At 40.8% G+C, this 12,613-nt stretch overlaps 1 protein-coding gene across 4 annotated transcripts in view; it reads left to right on the forward strand.

Annotated features, from left to right (window-relative positions):
* Nucleotides 1-11,922, forward strand: part of NCBP1 (nuclear cap binding protein subunit 1) — a 31,555-nt gene extending 19,633 nt beyond the window's left edge. For 2 of the 4 annotated variants that reach the window (XM_080372977.1, XM_080372978.1), the window contains exons 17-23: nt 690-792; nt 2,015-2,108; nt 4,596-4,699; nt 5,360-5,474; nt 7,900-8,049; nt 8,472-8,585; nt 9,469-11,922. In XM_080372977.1, the coding sequence (XP_080229103.1) occupies nt 690-792; nt 2,015-2,108; nt 4,596-4,699; nt 5,360-5,474; nt 7,900-8,049; nt 8,472-8,585; nt 9,469-9,582 (794 nt within the window). In that variant the 3' untranslated portion in view covers nt 9,583-11,922. The remainder of the gene's footprint in view (nt 1-689; nt 793-2,014; nt 2,109-4,595; nt 4,700-5,359; nt 5,475-7,899; nt 8,050-8,471; nt 8,586-9,468) is intronic. The other 2 variants (XM_080372979.1, XM_080372980.1) reach the window with 1 other exon arrangement.
* The last annotated feature ends 691 nt before the right edge of the window (nt 11,923-12,613 follow it).

Genomic DNA, 12,613 nt, shown 5'->3' on the forward strand with positions numbered 1-12,613 from the left:
TTAGGAAGTGATCTTTACAATGGCGACAGCTTCAATATTTCTGTAATATTTGCAAGTGTTCTGTTATGCAAGTAGAGAGCAGCAACAATCTGTTTTTTCTGCCTTGGGATCCACTGTCGTGTTTCCCAGTTTGCTTTAGACATCACCCACTAATGAGCCTTTCCCTCCTGCCTGTCTTCAGCTGCAAGTAGCTGCAGCTACAGGAGGGGGACTTGTCACCATTCACCCCTAGTACCCATATTTGCTATGCATGCTTGCTGGACCCTTCTCACATGTCAAAATAGCAAACTTCTGCATCCTGATCATCCTTACCTTCCCCTCTCCTCATCCACTCACTTTGTTATGGTCTGCCAGGCCTTCAGCTTGATGCATAACTCTTCAGCTTAATTTGGTGTCTTTCTCTGCTGCTGTCCATCAGTGCTGTTATGTGTTGGTAGAGTGTCCGTGTCTCTGATAGCTTCTTCGCTGACCTGGAATTCTTTCTGTGCATTTTATCCATGGCAAAATGGGAGCCTGAAGATCTGCACAAGATCTGAGGAGTCTTTACTAGTTCCCTGCTCAGCCTTGCAAAAACCTTGTCGGTGAAAGTTTGTGAAATGAGTTAAAACCTTAAGTTATCTCTACAGATCTGTGAGTAGCTTATGTGCCTGCCTTGAAAGTAGTTAAGAGTTTCAATTTTTAACTTGCAGATGAAGGATTTACCTTCAGCCCTCTGAAAATAGAAGTCTTTGTTCAGACTCTGCTCCATCTAGCTGCAAAGTCTTTCAGCCACTCCTTCAGTGCCCTGGCAAAGTAAGTGTAATATGTGTATTATTTTGGGGCTTGCAGAACTGTTTAATTCTGGTCACGAAATGCTTGATTAAAGAACTGGGCTGCGCACTTCAGCAGTGTTTTAGGTGCTTCACAGTGCAATATGATTAGGAGAACTAATAGTGCTGCTTACTGAAGGAATAGTAGTGTTAACTCCTAGGTTAGATGTGTGAATGGAATTAACAGAAATGTATACATAACAGCCACATGAAGTGAATCAAACATGAGACAGATATGGAACACTACTCCTTTTTAGAATTATCATTTCGTGATTATGGTGAGGAATAAGGATTCTCCTTACATTTGAATGATGTGGTAGCTCCCAGCACAGTATCTTGTAGTATGAATATGACTCTAGAACAGATATGTCTAGAGTATATCCCTTAAAGATATGCTTTAACTTCTAAAGAATTTACTGCACCTTTTTTAGGAAAATGAGATAAAATAACTGATTTTTAGTCCAGTGTGGTTTGGAGTTACTCTTAAGTAGTCTTGGTAGATAAAGGGGTAGTCGCATGCATCTTAATGAGACATTTTTCTGTCTGTCCTTGAAGGTATATAAAGCTGTTACAAAAACACGCACCTGGAAGCTTTATAGAGGCAATGTTAAGATGCTGTAGGTGGTAACCTGCAATCACAAGAGACAAGGTGATATGAATGCTTAGAGCCATGGTATTTTCACTGCTGCGCATCAACAGTTGCAGCCATGAGATCAAAAAGTCTCTTACGCTTTGTAGTTGTATGACAATAAGCTGGGTTGTGAATAGTCAGCGTAACTCTGCTGAAATAGGGGCTTTTTAGCAGCATTTCCCTCAAAAGGAGGCAGATTGGATAAGTGTCTAAAGCTACTGAAACATGTATCAAGAAAGGTGTAAGGCTCAAAAGCCTGCAAATTTTGCTTCAGCTGTGTATAAATAAGCATATGAAGCGTGAAAGTGCCTCCTGCTTTTAGGAGTATGAGAAATGTAGCCCAGCTTCAGGGAGCAGATTCACCACTAAGATTTAAGTTGCTTTTAGGAGCTGCTGTGTCTTTGTAGCCTATTCTAGCTCGGCATGGTTATATTTTTCCAGGGAATAGTTGTTCAAGACTTGCTGCAGATAGTCACAAAACTTTCTTTTGGCTGATCAAAACTACTTGCCTTGTATCTGCTGCTTTTTTGACCTGATCCCAGCCCCTCCACTGAGTACTTATATCTATTAAAAGGTTTCATGAAGTCTTCAAAACACTTGCTGAAAGTGATGAGGGGAAACTCCATGTTCTGAGGGTTGTATATGAGGTTTGGAAGAATCATCCACAGGTAAGAGGTTGCATTGTCAAGTATCTTTGTGAGTTTCAACTCACAGAGGTCATATATAATAAAATATTACAGTTGGCTTTATATCCTTTAAAAAACTTATTTATTGTTATCTTACTTGAAGGAGAGTCCAGATTGTATTTACTGTTGTTACTAGTGCCGAAAATGAATATTGGACATAAAATATATACCATCAGTGAGGCCACTTTTTCCTCAGAGCTCATTGTGGGAGGGCAAAGGCTACCATTCTGACTCACATTCATATTATGCTGTTTGTTGTACAAGAGAATAACTTTTGCTAAAATCATGTTTCTGTTCAAAATCAGAAAACAGTCTAGATATGTAAATTGAAATAAGATTTAGATCTCGTATCAAAAGCAGGCCACATTTGCAGAAATGTGGAAACATGGGGTTTATTAGAGATTTCTTTTTTAATTGCTAGTGAAAGCCATACAGTTATTCCACAAAGCTCCAAAAATTGGAGTCTTTTTGTGTGGCAGAGTGAGTAGAGCTGCAACCAGTGGCTGTTCAGAACAGATCAGTTTGACAGTGCCATGATTACGTTAATTCTTGAGCCAGAGGAAGTAACACCCTAAAACACCTAGAAAAATGCCTCAGTTGCTTAAGCTGTTCAGTTTCTTCACAGCAGTTGTTTTCTCCCTCAGCTGTCACTTTTCTATAAATAGAAATCAATAAGGAACTCAAGCTGAATTTGCCTGCATCAATTATTTCATGTGTTCCTTACTGGTGTGTTTCTGTTGCACTTTACTGTGCTTGAAAGTAGACTGTACCTCACAGCTGCATGGGCTAGACTTTCAGAAGTGATGCCACCCTGAGAGCAAGGGGTAATCCTTGCATCTGCTACTGGACCTGTGGTACATTCCTTAGGGGAAAAACTGAGCACCTAGAAGATACCTATGCAGGATATCACCTCTCCTCTAAGTACAGTGAAAACATAAAAAAAGAAGGATTTTTAAATTTATTAAACTTTTTACCCAATTTACTGACCTTGAAAATACGATGATTACAGTCTGACCTACTTCTTACTGCCATTTAACTGGATCAGAAGAAATTATACAATCTAATATCCTCTTCCTTTCCGTGCCTTCTTTGTATTGCAGCATGACCAAACTGAGATGGAGGCTTCAAACCCAGACTGAACAGTCAAGTTAGTTTTTTATGAATAAATCAGGATCACTTTTAAAAATGTCAGATGCAGAAGTTAGGAAAGGCTGCTGTTCTACTTGATCATGGAATTTAAATTTTCCTCGTGCATTTATTGCAGTTCAGTCTTTTGTTTCTAGTAAAGTGCTTTTTTTTTCCCTCAGCCTACAACCTCCCAGGCACACAGAAGAAATGGTGCCTGGACAGCAGGACACTTGTCCAGAGTCTGTTTCCATGGTGCTTACCCTACTCGCACGTCTATGGGAATGTACTCTGAATTTATTCAGACTATCAGCAGTATTTGCAAGCCATATAATGCTAATGAGTCATCTATGCTGCAGGTAGTGATTTAGCAATAGTAACCAGTAATCCCTGGACCTATAAGCAAGGTTGTGGTGGTGACTTCATAAAGGGAAATTTTAATGTTGAGATTAATTTTTTTTTTTCTCAAAATCCTAGGGCTGTGTTTTTTGGAAGATCAGATTAAGTAATCAGAAATTCTTCCTGGCAATACAGAAAGGCAAATTAGAGCATAGGATGCTATCCTGGGACTTGAAAGTTGAGTGCTGAGTCTTCTGTATGATTCATTCAGTTATTTTCATTTTCCTTCCTTAAAAGGAGCTTTGTTACACTTCCTTATTTGACAATGGGTGGTTGTAAGGATAAATACAGTGCAGGTTGTGGTTCTTAGATACTGTGGCATTTAATCACATGAGTAACTAAGATAAGCCTTTTTTCTGAACAGCTTGCAACTGCTTTAGTCAGTAACTCCTCTCTGCAGTTGCCTGTTAGATTGCTTGCAACCCTCCCTCCCTGAGTCACAGTAGTGCCTGTAGCAAGTACTTCCGTTGGCTACAGAGCACTGGCTCTGTCCTAAAAATGAATAGGTCCTGTAGAGAAGAGCTTGCTGTCACGTTGGAAGACCTGCAGTTCAAGGAAGAGTAGGCTAACTAGCTCCTTCATTGTTGTGATCTGATAGGTATATATGCTCTGGTTTGAGTACTTTGATGGCACATACTAGGACTTGGGTGTCTGAGGCCTCACTTCCAGCTATGATGCTTGTATTTTTTGCTTTTGTATGGAAGTATATATGGCAAGAGTGATACCTCACTTTCACAAGAAGTAGAAGTGGTTGTTAAACAAAATCAGAATGCTTTATGTAATTGATGTAGATCCCCTGTTTTGAGCAGTTCTAGACTAGTCTACCCAGCTTTCTGAAGTATTTGAAATTACCCAGTGGTATCACTGATGTAGAGTTGCATCAAGCCATCCGTGGCTGGACTACTTTACATAGGTTGTGTGTGCAATGTCTTTCACAAAATACAGATGATTGCTGTGCTTGTGGACAAGATGATTCGGACACAAATTGTTGACTGCGCTGCAGTAGCAAACTGGATCTTCTCTTCAGAGCTTGCACATGATTTTACTAGGTAACAAGAATTTGTCTGTAAATTACTATTGTAAGTGGCCAGTACATAGCTTAACGTATGAAAGCTGAGTAGTAGCAGAAAAATGTACAATTAAGCTTTTTCTCCTTCTACAAAATACGTACTTGAACATTTTTTTTCTGAGGTGGGGTATGAATGTTTACATGGCAGTGCAAGACTGTTGCTAGCGTGTCATTTTACAAGTAGTCTCCAAGCCTATCAAAGCAGAACAACACTGGAACTGTTTCTAGACAAAAGTCCATGGCTGTGTGTTACATAGATGCTTGCTTAGTGTGGTCCTGGTCTTTGGTTGAGTTACGTAACTTGTACCACCACTAATGCATTGCTTACTGTGAACAGGACAAGTGTTTGCTCTGAGAAGTTAATTTGATGTTGGTAGTCTTGCAGTATGTGTATAAAATACAATGCTGGTTTGGAAGTGTACTGCGAAAAATAGGAAAGAAGTTAGTGATAAGCTTTTTTACATTACAGGTATGCTTTCCTTTATGCCAAGTGTTTTCTTACTGTACTAGATGTCTTAGACAATACAAAGTATTTTTAAATCCCCCAAGATACCTTTTCCTGTAAAAAAAAAAAAAATAGTTAGTTTTCTATCTTGGAGTAGTGTATAATGTAGTGTTTTGAGCTTCGTGTCTTTCCTAGGCTTTATATCTGGGAGATCTTACATTCCACAATTCGTAAGATGAATAAGCATGTTCTGAAGATTCAGAAAGAACTGGGGGAGACTAAGGCAAGATTGGCCAGGCAGCACAAAAGAGTGAGTAATTTGTAATTTTTAATTATTTTAATCAAAGTTAAACAAACCTGCATGCTGTCAAACTGACACACAGTTGGTTTGGGAAGGACTGAATAAATATGTTTATCAGGAAGCATGTCTGCAGACACGTCATCTGTAACACTAAGACATCAAAAACTGTATGCATGTTCTCAGTCCACCTTTCTATTGGTAGCTATAACCTAAGAATTCGGTAAAATCTTTAAGGGCATTTGTTGCTCTGTTGAAGTTCTCTAGTTTCTCTTCCATACAAGTATGTTTTCCACTTCTAATCTGGATTCCAAGTACATTATTAGATAACAGTAAGAACAATAAACAATTTAACTCGGATTGTTTATAGTAAGTTAAAAGAATGCTCTTGTGGCTTCCATGCAGAAGTGCACGGAAACAGCTATTTGCTATTGAAGAGTTGGCTGTTACTGTTCTTCTGATGGATGCTGCTGGATTCTGACACTGGCATCCGTCACTTCCTTCTTCCAGCTTATTTTTCTGAATAGTGTTGCATGATCTAGGCTACTGTATACAATAAACTGATGAGCAAGCAGCCGCTGTTGTGTTCTGTTGTCCCAAGTGGGGCAGCTAAAATGGGATGATGGGATGTGGCAGCCACAAAAGATAGGGCACAAGGAAGTTTGGCTAAACGCGATACTTAGTTGTGATAGAATTAAGTCAGTTTGTAAACATGTTAAGAATTGCAGAGAGCAAGAGAGAATTTCCATGTTTGTATGTAGTCTGTGGGTATGATTACCTGCATAAATCCCTTAGCTAGGTCCAAAGCTTTGGATGAAGTTAATGTCAGAATTTGGCCCGGGGCACAGAGACTGCTGATAGCTTTTGAAGTCATGAGTCAGTCATTTTTTTTCCAGAAGTTTCTGTGAGGTATCACTAATACAGTTTGCCAGTGTTGGTTCATCCCAGCCCCTTCATCTTGTTTTCTTCACTCCCAACAACAGCCATCCTAGTTGCTTGCATCCTCAATCGATGTTGATCACCGGTTAATAAATGCCTGATCATCATTTAAGATCTAGATGCAGTCATTGATCTTACTGTGAGGCAAAGAGCTTCTCTGGCATCTCTAAACAAATATACCAGTGTTTTCATTTCTGTACTTGTCTCTTGCTGCAGCTCTTTATTACTTAGTACTTTAAATAAGTACTGTGCCAGGAAGAAACATTTGTGTGTAACAGTAAGTAGTTCTGCAGGCTGTTGCTCTCTGCATGACCATTCCTTTTCAAGTAAGCAAGCCGTCAAGTTTTGATATCCCCAGCGTGCAGTGGATTGCCACGCTACAGAATGAGCCCAAGGCTCACATGCTTCCTTCTAGGTTCTATTGGTCCTTTAGCATTTTGAGTTCAGGTAACCTCTGTCGATGGGGAAATAGCAAGTTCCTACAGAGAGAATAGAATTAAATTCTCACTTGCTCTGGTAAATAGTTTGTATTTTTTATGCTAATTCAGAGCTAATTATCTTCTGATTCTGAGTTTTGTTTACTATGCAGTAGGTGAAGTTAACACATGACTCTGTATTTGTCACAAGTTGCATGTGCTCCTTTTACAAATATTTGAAGTTTTAAGCTGTTAATTTGTGGGTATTTTTGCACAGAAACAATCCTGTGAGACTGAAGCAATGCCTGTATTTGAATGTACCATAATCCATCTGATTCTGCCTTTCCTCCTGTATCCCTTGTAGTCTTGTGTAAGACTTCGTTACCTGAGCTCCAAAGTCTGGTACTCATGTGTTTTGTGGTGGTGATGGTTGTGTTGGTTTGGTTTTGAGGAAATGGGAACATGCCATGTTCCTAGTTAGTACTTTGGTTTCCATGCTGACCCTTTCTAGTCTGAGAGCGTCCCTTTTGATAGTGAATACAGGGAGTCCCCACTGTAACACCATGGGCTACGGTTTCTAGTTTCCATTCTGTGCTAACCAACCAGATTCGGCTGAGTTCTTGCACAAAGTGCTTTATGTTTTAGGAGCCCTGAGATTTAAGAACAGTTAATTGAATGAATTACCTGCCCTACTGCAGTGGACACAATTTAAAAGACCTGCACCAGGATTTTTTTTTTAAAGTTCTTCGTTATCTGGTAATGCTAAAAGTCAGCAGGGGTATTGCCTGTTACTGTGTTTCCACTAAATAAAGGGCTGATAGATCTTAAGCTTGCTCTGGTTTCTCTGAAATCTTGATTTATTTTTTCCAAGGCTTTCCCACACTGGCATTTTTCTTTCCAGATTTCTTTCCTGAATTATATTCAAAGTAAATGTCTTTCAAAATACAATACTTACTAAACTACAGAGCACCTTCAGTTGCTGCTGTTCAGTTGCTCTGCATACCTCTTCACGTGTGGAACCAGAGGGCATTAACAGTATTCACAGGCAACTAGGTTGCTAGTTAGTGTTGTGTTGTTGTCAGTTACAGCGAGACAGTGATGATGATGATGATGATGATGACCGAAGTAGTGATCGGGAAGATGGACCGCTAGAAGAGCAGATAGAGCGCTTGCAAGAAAAAGTGGAGTCAGCCCAGAGTGAGCAAAAGAATCTCTTCCTTGTTATATTCCAGGTAATGATGCGCAAAGTCTCTTCTCACTTCCAGGCTTTAAAGTTACTGGATTTACAATATTTCAGTGTCACTTGTATGCCAGGCATCTTCTTGAAATATGAATATGGGACGGGTTGATGGGTTTACTGTGGGGTAGAGTCAATCCAGATCATCCTGCTGCAAAGGCTGCTTTGGAGCAGGATCTGTTCAGATGTTAGCACTTGGGAACAGAGGAGTTCTGTTAGCATACGGTTTCCTGAACAACGAGAAGGTAACTGGATTTTATTTGCTTACTAAATTCAGTGTTTGCAAAACAAAATTATTGTTCTTGGGCTGCTCTTCAAAGCTTCTTCCCCCAGATCCTCTTACCTGAAGTTAAGATCCTGCTTTCATTTTACAAGAGTGAGTAAGTTTGTGTTGTGGATTTTTTTTCTCTCCTGCAGCGTTTCATTATGTTGTTAACTGAGCACTTGGTGCGCTGTGAGACTGGTGGAATTGATGTATTTACACCTTGGTACAAGAGCTGTATAGAGAGGTTGCAGCAGATCTTCCTTCAAGTAAGTTTCGCTTCCGAGCTTGGCAGGCTGTGGGCAGGGGGGTGCTGGGGAGCTGAGCACTCCATCAGCGTAGCGGTAGGTGGCGGCAGCGCGTCTTCTCTGAAGGCTGGCGTGGGGCTAAGTTGCAACTCCGGTTCTGGCCGCATCTCTGTCACAGACTGGTGTGACTGGTCCTTCATTAATTCCCACGCTGTAAGCATCCTGCAAAAAGATACCAAGATGTGGTTATGAATTCCTCTGAGCTCCTCTTAACCGTGTGTTCATAGTAAGGGCAAAGTTGTGAGTGAACAAGGATGCTGAAATACATGTCTTTTAAATAAGCAGATTAAAATACTGCAGAATTCCTTTTAATAAGATACATAAATATATCAAAGTATCTATTTAATTTTTTAATTCTTGGCTCTATATTAAATCAGGTAGCAAGCACAGGTGGCTGGATGAAAGTGATAGTAAATAGAACATTATACCTGTGTGAGTGGAAGATATACCACCACTCCCATTCTTCAACATAATTCTGCCCTGAGCTGCACCCTTCCCTGGTAGTGGATGTGGCTTCAGAGGAAGGCAAATATCCTGATTCTCCTAGGATATCTCTGGTGTTGCATGTTGCTTACAATTCAGGATCCAGGAGTGAAAAGCTACAAGGAAGCACAGTGCTTCTCAAGACAGGATTTCAGCACATGCTTTCTTCTTGCAGTCAGCAGTGGCTCTGCATTGTGCTTGTCAGTGGCTACTGTGTTGTGAAAATGAGATGTGCTTAACTAGTTTGATGAAAATATTTGACCTGTGATTCTTACTTGTCTTGACTGCTCTGCCTGTTGTTGTACAATGATAAATGAAAACAGTAAAGATTTGTTTTTTGGTTTTGTTTTTTATCTGCCAGCATCATCAGATAATCCAGCAGTACATGGTCACCCTAGAGAACCTCCTGTTTACAGCTGAACTGGACCACCACATACTGGCTGTGTTTCAGCAGTTCTGTGCTCTGCAGGCCTGAGGATTATTCACAGGCAGTTTTCTCTGCAGGACTTTAATGAATTTAAGTTTTTTTTTTAATAAGAAAACTTCACATGGGGATTTAAGAAATTTTTGACTAAAACTGCGTTTCATGTGCTCCTATATAAAAGAATACAGTACTCTAACCAACAGAAAACTAAGTATCATAAGCCTTAGAAGATATGACTGATAGGGGATAGACATGAAGTATGAATTTTTTTACTTCATGATAGTATTTTTGTTTTTCCCTGTTGTTTACATAAAAACCCAGAAACAAACAAAGATAAAAAAATAAAAAACCACAAAAAAACCCAAAAAACCCAAACAAAAAAAAATACAAAACAACAAAAAAAAAAAAAGCCCTGAAGTAGAATTTGTTACCTCTGCCTGGCCCTTAAATGAAAGGAGTTGCAAAAATGAGAAACAGTTTATAGCGCTTTGTGAATCTGAAAGGGAATGCACCCTCTCAGTGAGCAGTGTGGTAAGTTCTCTAGCATGGCACAGGAAAAGCATCGTAATTTTGGGCATGTGAAACACTTGAGTTAAGTTTTCAAAGTAGTATAGAGCGTATGAATTTGTTCATTACCAAGCCAGCTAGATTTCAACACTTTGGAAGAACATGGTTGTAATACAATTGAAATATGTTTTTTTTAATGTATTGTTTAGTGTCTTATTACAGTAGCTATAAACAATCGGTAGTGGAACATCATGGATAACTTCTGAAAAATGCAATCCTTTTTGCAGTATGGGCAAAGAATTGTGAACTGCTTCTGGCAGCAGTCTTCACTGGTAGATGCAGACAGTAAGCAAGAGCTGGAGCGGAACAAACTTCTTACTTCCGTACTGCAAGCCTTACCTGGGTGTTGGGAGCTCCAGCCCCAGATGCCAGGGGAGAGGGCAGGGCAGCATTTAGCTTGTTCCCTTATTTCAGCCTGTAATAATTTGGGCTGCCAAGCTTGTGCTGGGCTGGCCCTGCAGTGATGCCAGGAATCTTTCTGGTGGTGATGGTGGGATGAACCCAGTGCCCTCACCTCATCTGGCTTAGTAACAGCTGCTTTGCTGTGGCTGCATCTGCTAACCTTCCCTTGCTTTAAAATGTGACAAAAGCACGTGACTGCCATGTCTCGAGACAGAATTTTATGCTAAATTAAGTAAGATCTCACAGAAGACTAGAACTGGGAAAACAACCTGAAAATAGAGTAGCCTTAGTTCTGAGTTGTGCAAGTAACATTACATACATAAATGCCAAACCAGTGTGGTCTGTATCATAGTAAGCAGTGATGAGTGGCACAGATGATGCCTTAGGTGCTCAGGTCTGTCACTGTGCAGTGTATTTCCAGGCTGTTTATGGTCTCTTCATTTTGCAGATGTATGTTTAAAATACCCCATGCTATTCAGTTTAAGCTTAGAAAGTTATAAGCTTTTGAGTAATTTTGTTCCTGTATGAATTATTTTTTCAAGTATTATACCTAGTAATGCATTTCATCCATACGTGACCAACTGACCTCCTGATTAATCAAGAAGGGTAAAAAATGGAGCTTTTTATTTTGACCTAAGTTTGTATGTGGCCTGCAGCAATCAGATATATCCTTGTAGACTTAGATATGTTACTCTGCTTTCTCTGCTTGCCCTTTCTGATGTGACTGATCCCTCCATTCCTATAGGTTATACTGTTAATTGTTGTAGATCTGCTTTATGCAGGGGTTTTGTCAGTCATGCACAGACTTCTGCTTCAAATATTTCTCTGTTAATGTTCTCGAGTAATCAAATAGGTGTTTGGTTGGTTTGTTTTGGTTTTTTTTTTTAAGAAACAATACTGTAGAGGTTTTAATTGGGGTTTAATGTTTTTTTTTCACTGGTTCAGATCAGTGTCAGAGTTCTGATGTTAACTAATGGTGGCGGTCTGACTACAAATGTGATATCTGTAACATTGATAATGCAGTTAAAACTTGCAAATCTGTAACTTCCTCTGAGCCTTGACAAATGTGGGTGCTGGGGATCCAGTTGTAAATGCCTGAGTGTAATCCAATGATTTAAAACCAAATAGCAATGTCTTTCAAAATTAAATCGATTTCCACGGTGAGCATGGGCTTTGATTAATTTCTTGAGTCTGTTGGACACCTTCCCCTCTTCGTAGGTCCAGTGGTGTACACCTGACTTGACTGGGAAACTGGTTGCATCTGTGGGAAAGAGGAGAGAAGCTTGCACAGCGCTACCAAGCAGCTAACTGGAGAAACTTGGAACTGCTGGTGCATGGGGGAGGTGGATCATGTAAAGATGCTGTAAAAATGTGGTAGTTGGAAAAAATGCACAAAGATAGAAATAAATGAAGGTGAAGAAGGCTGCTGTTGGGAGTGTTTGTCCTGGCTATTCTGGGGACCACTGAGGTGTAGCAGTCATGGCAGGGTTATGCAGGTGTTAAATGCAGTTGGCTTTGGAGCAGTTTCCCCTGCATGGTTCCTGATACCCCGATGAACACACAAGCCTTCACCTCCTTGTGCCCTGGGGCCGATCTAACGTGGTTGCCCCACCTGAGTGAGGCAAGCATGGATGCCAGGAGGGTGCCCATGTGGAAATGCTCTGTCACCCTTGGCACCGCCTGTCTTCTGGGTGGTGCTGCTGCAGAAGGCGAGGCAGGGGGTGGGTGGGTGGTGCTGGCTGAGGGGTGGCTGCTGCAGCCTGCCCTGGGCTAAGTGAGTCAGCAGCCAGTGCACGCCACCCTGCTGCCCTACACAGATGCTTTGGGGTGCAAGACAACACTGGTTTGTAGAGTTCCAACCCCCTGCCATGGGCAGTGACACCTGCACTAGACCAGGCCTTGAGCACTGCCAGGGAAGGGGCATCCACAGCTCCTCTGGGCAGCCTGTTCCTCACAGGGATGAGTGCCTCTTGGGTATTATCTAAAGCTCTTTCAGTTTAAGGCCACTCCCCCTTGTTCTGTCACTATGAATGAAACATCCCTCTCCAGCTTTCCTGTAGGCCCACTTTAGGTACTGGAAGGCTGCTGTAAGGTCTCCCTAGAGCCTTCTCTT

The sequence above is a fragment of the Falco punctatus genome, assembly GCF_963210335.1.
Source record: "Falco punctatus genome assembly, chromosome: Z".
Lineage (NCBI taxonomy): Eukaryota > Metazoa > Chordata > Aves > Falconiformes > Falconidae > Falco > Falco punctatus.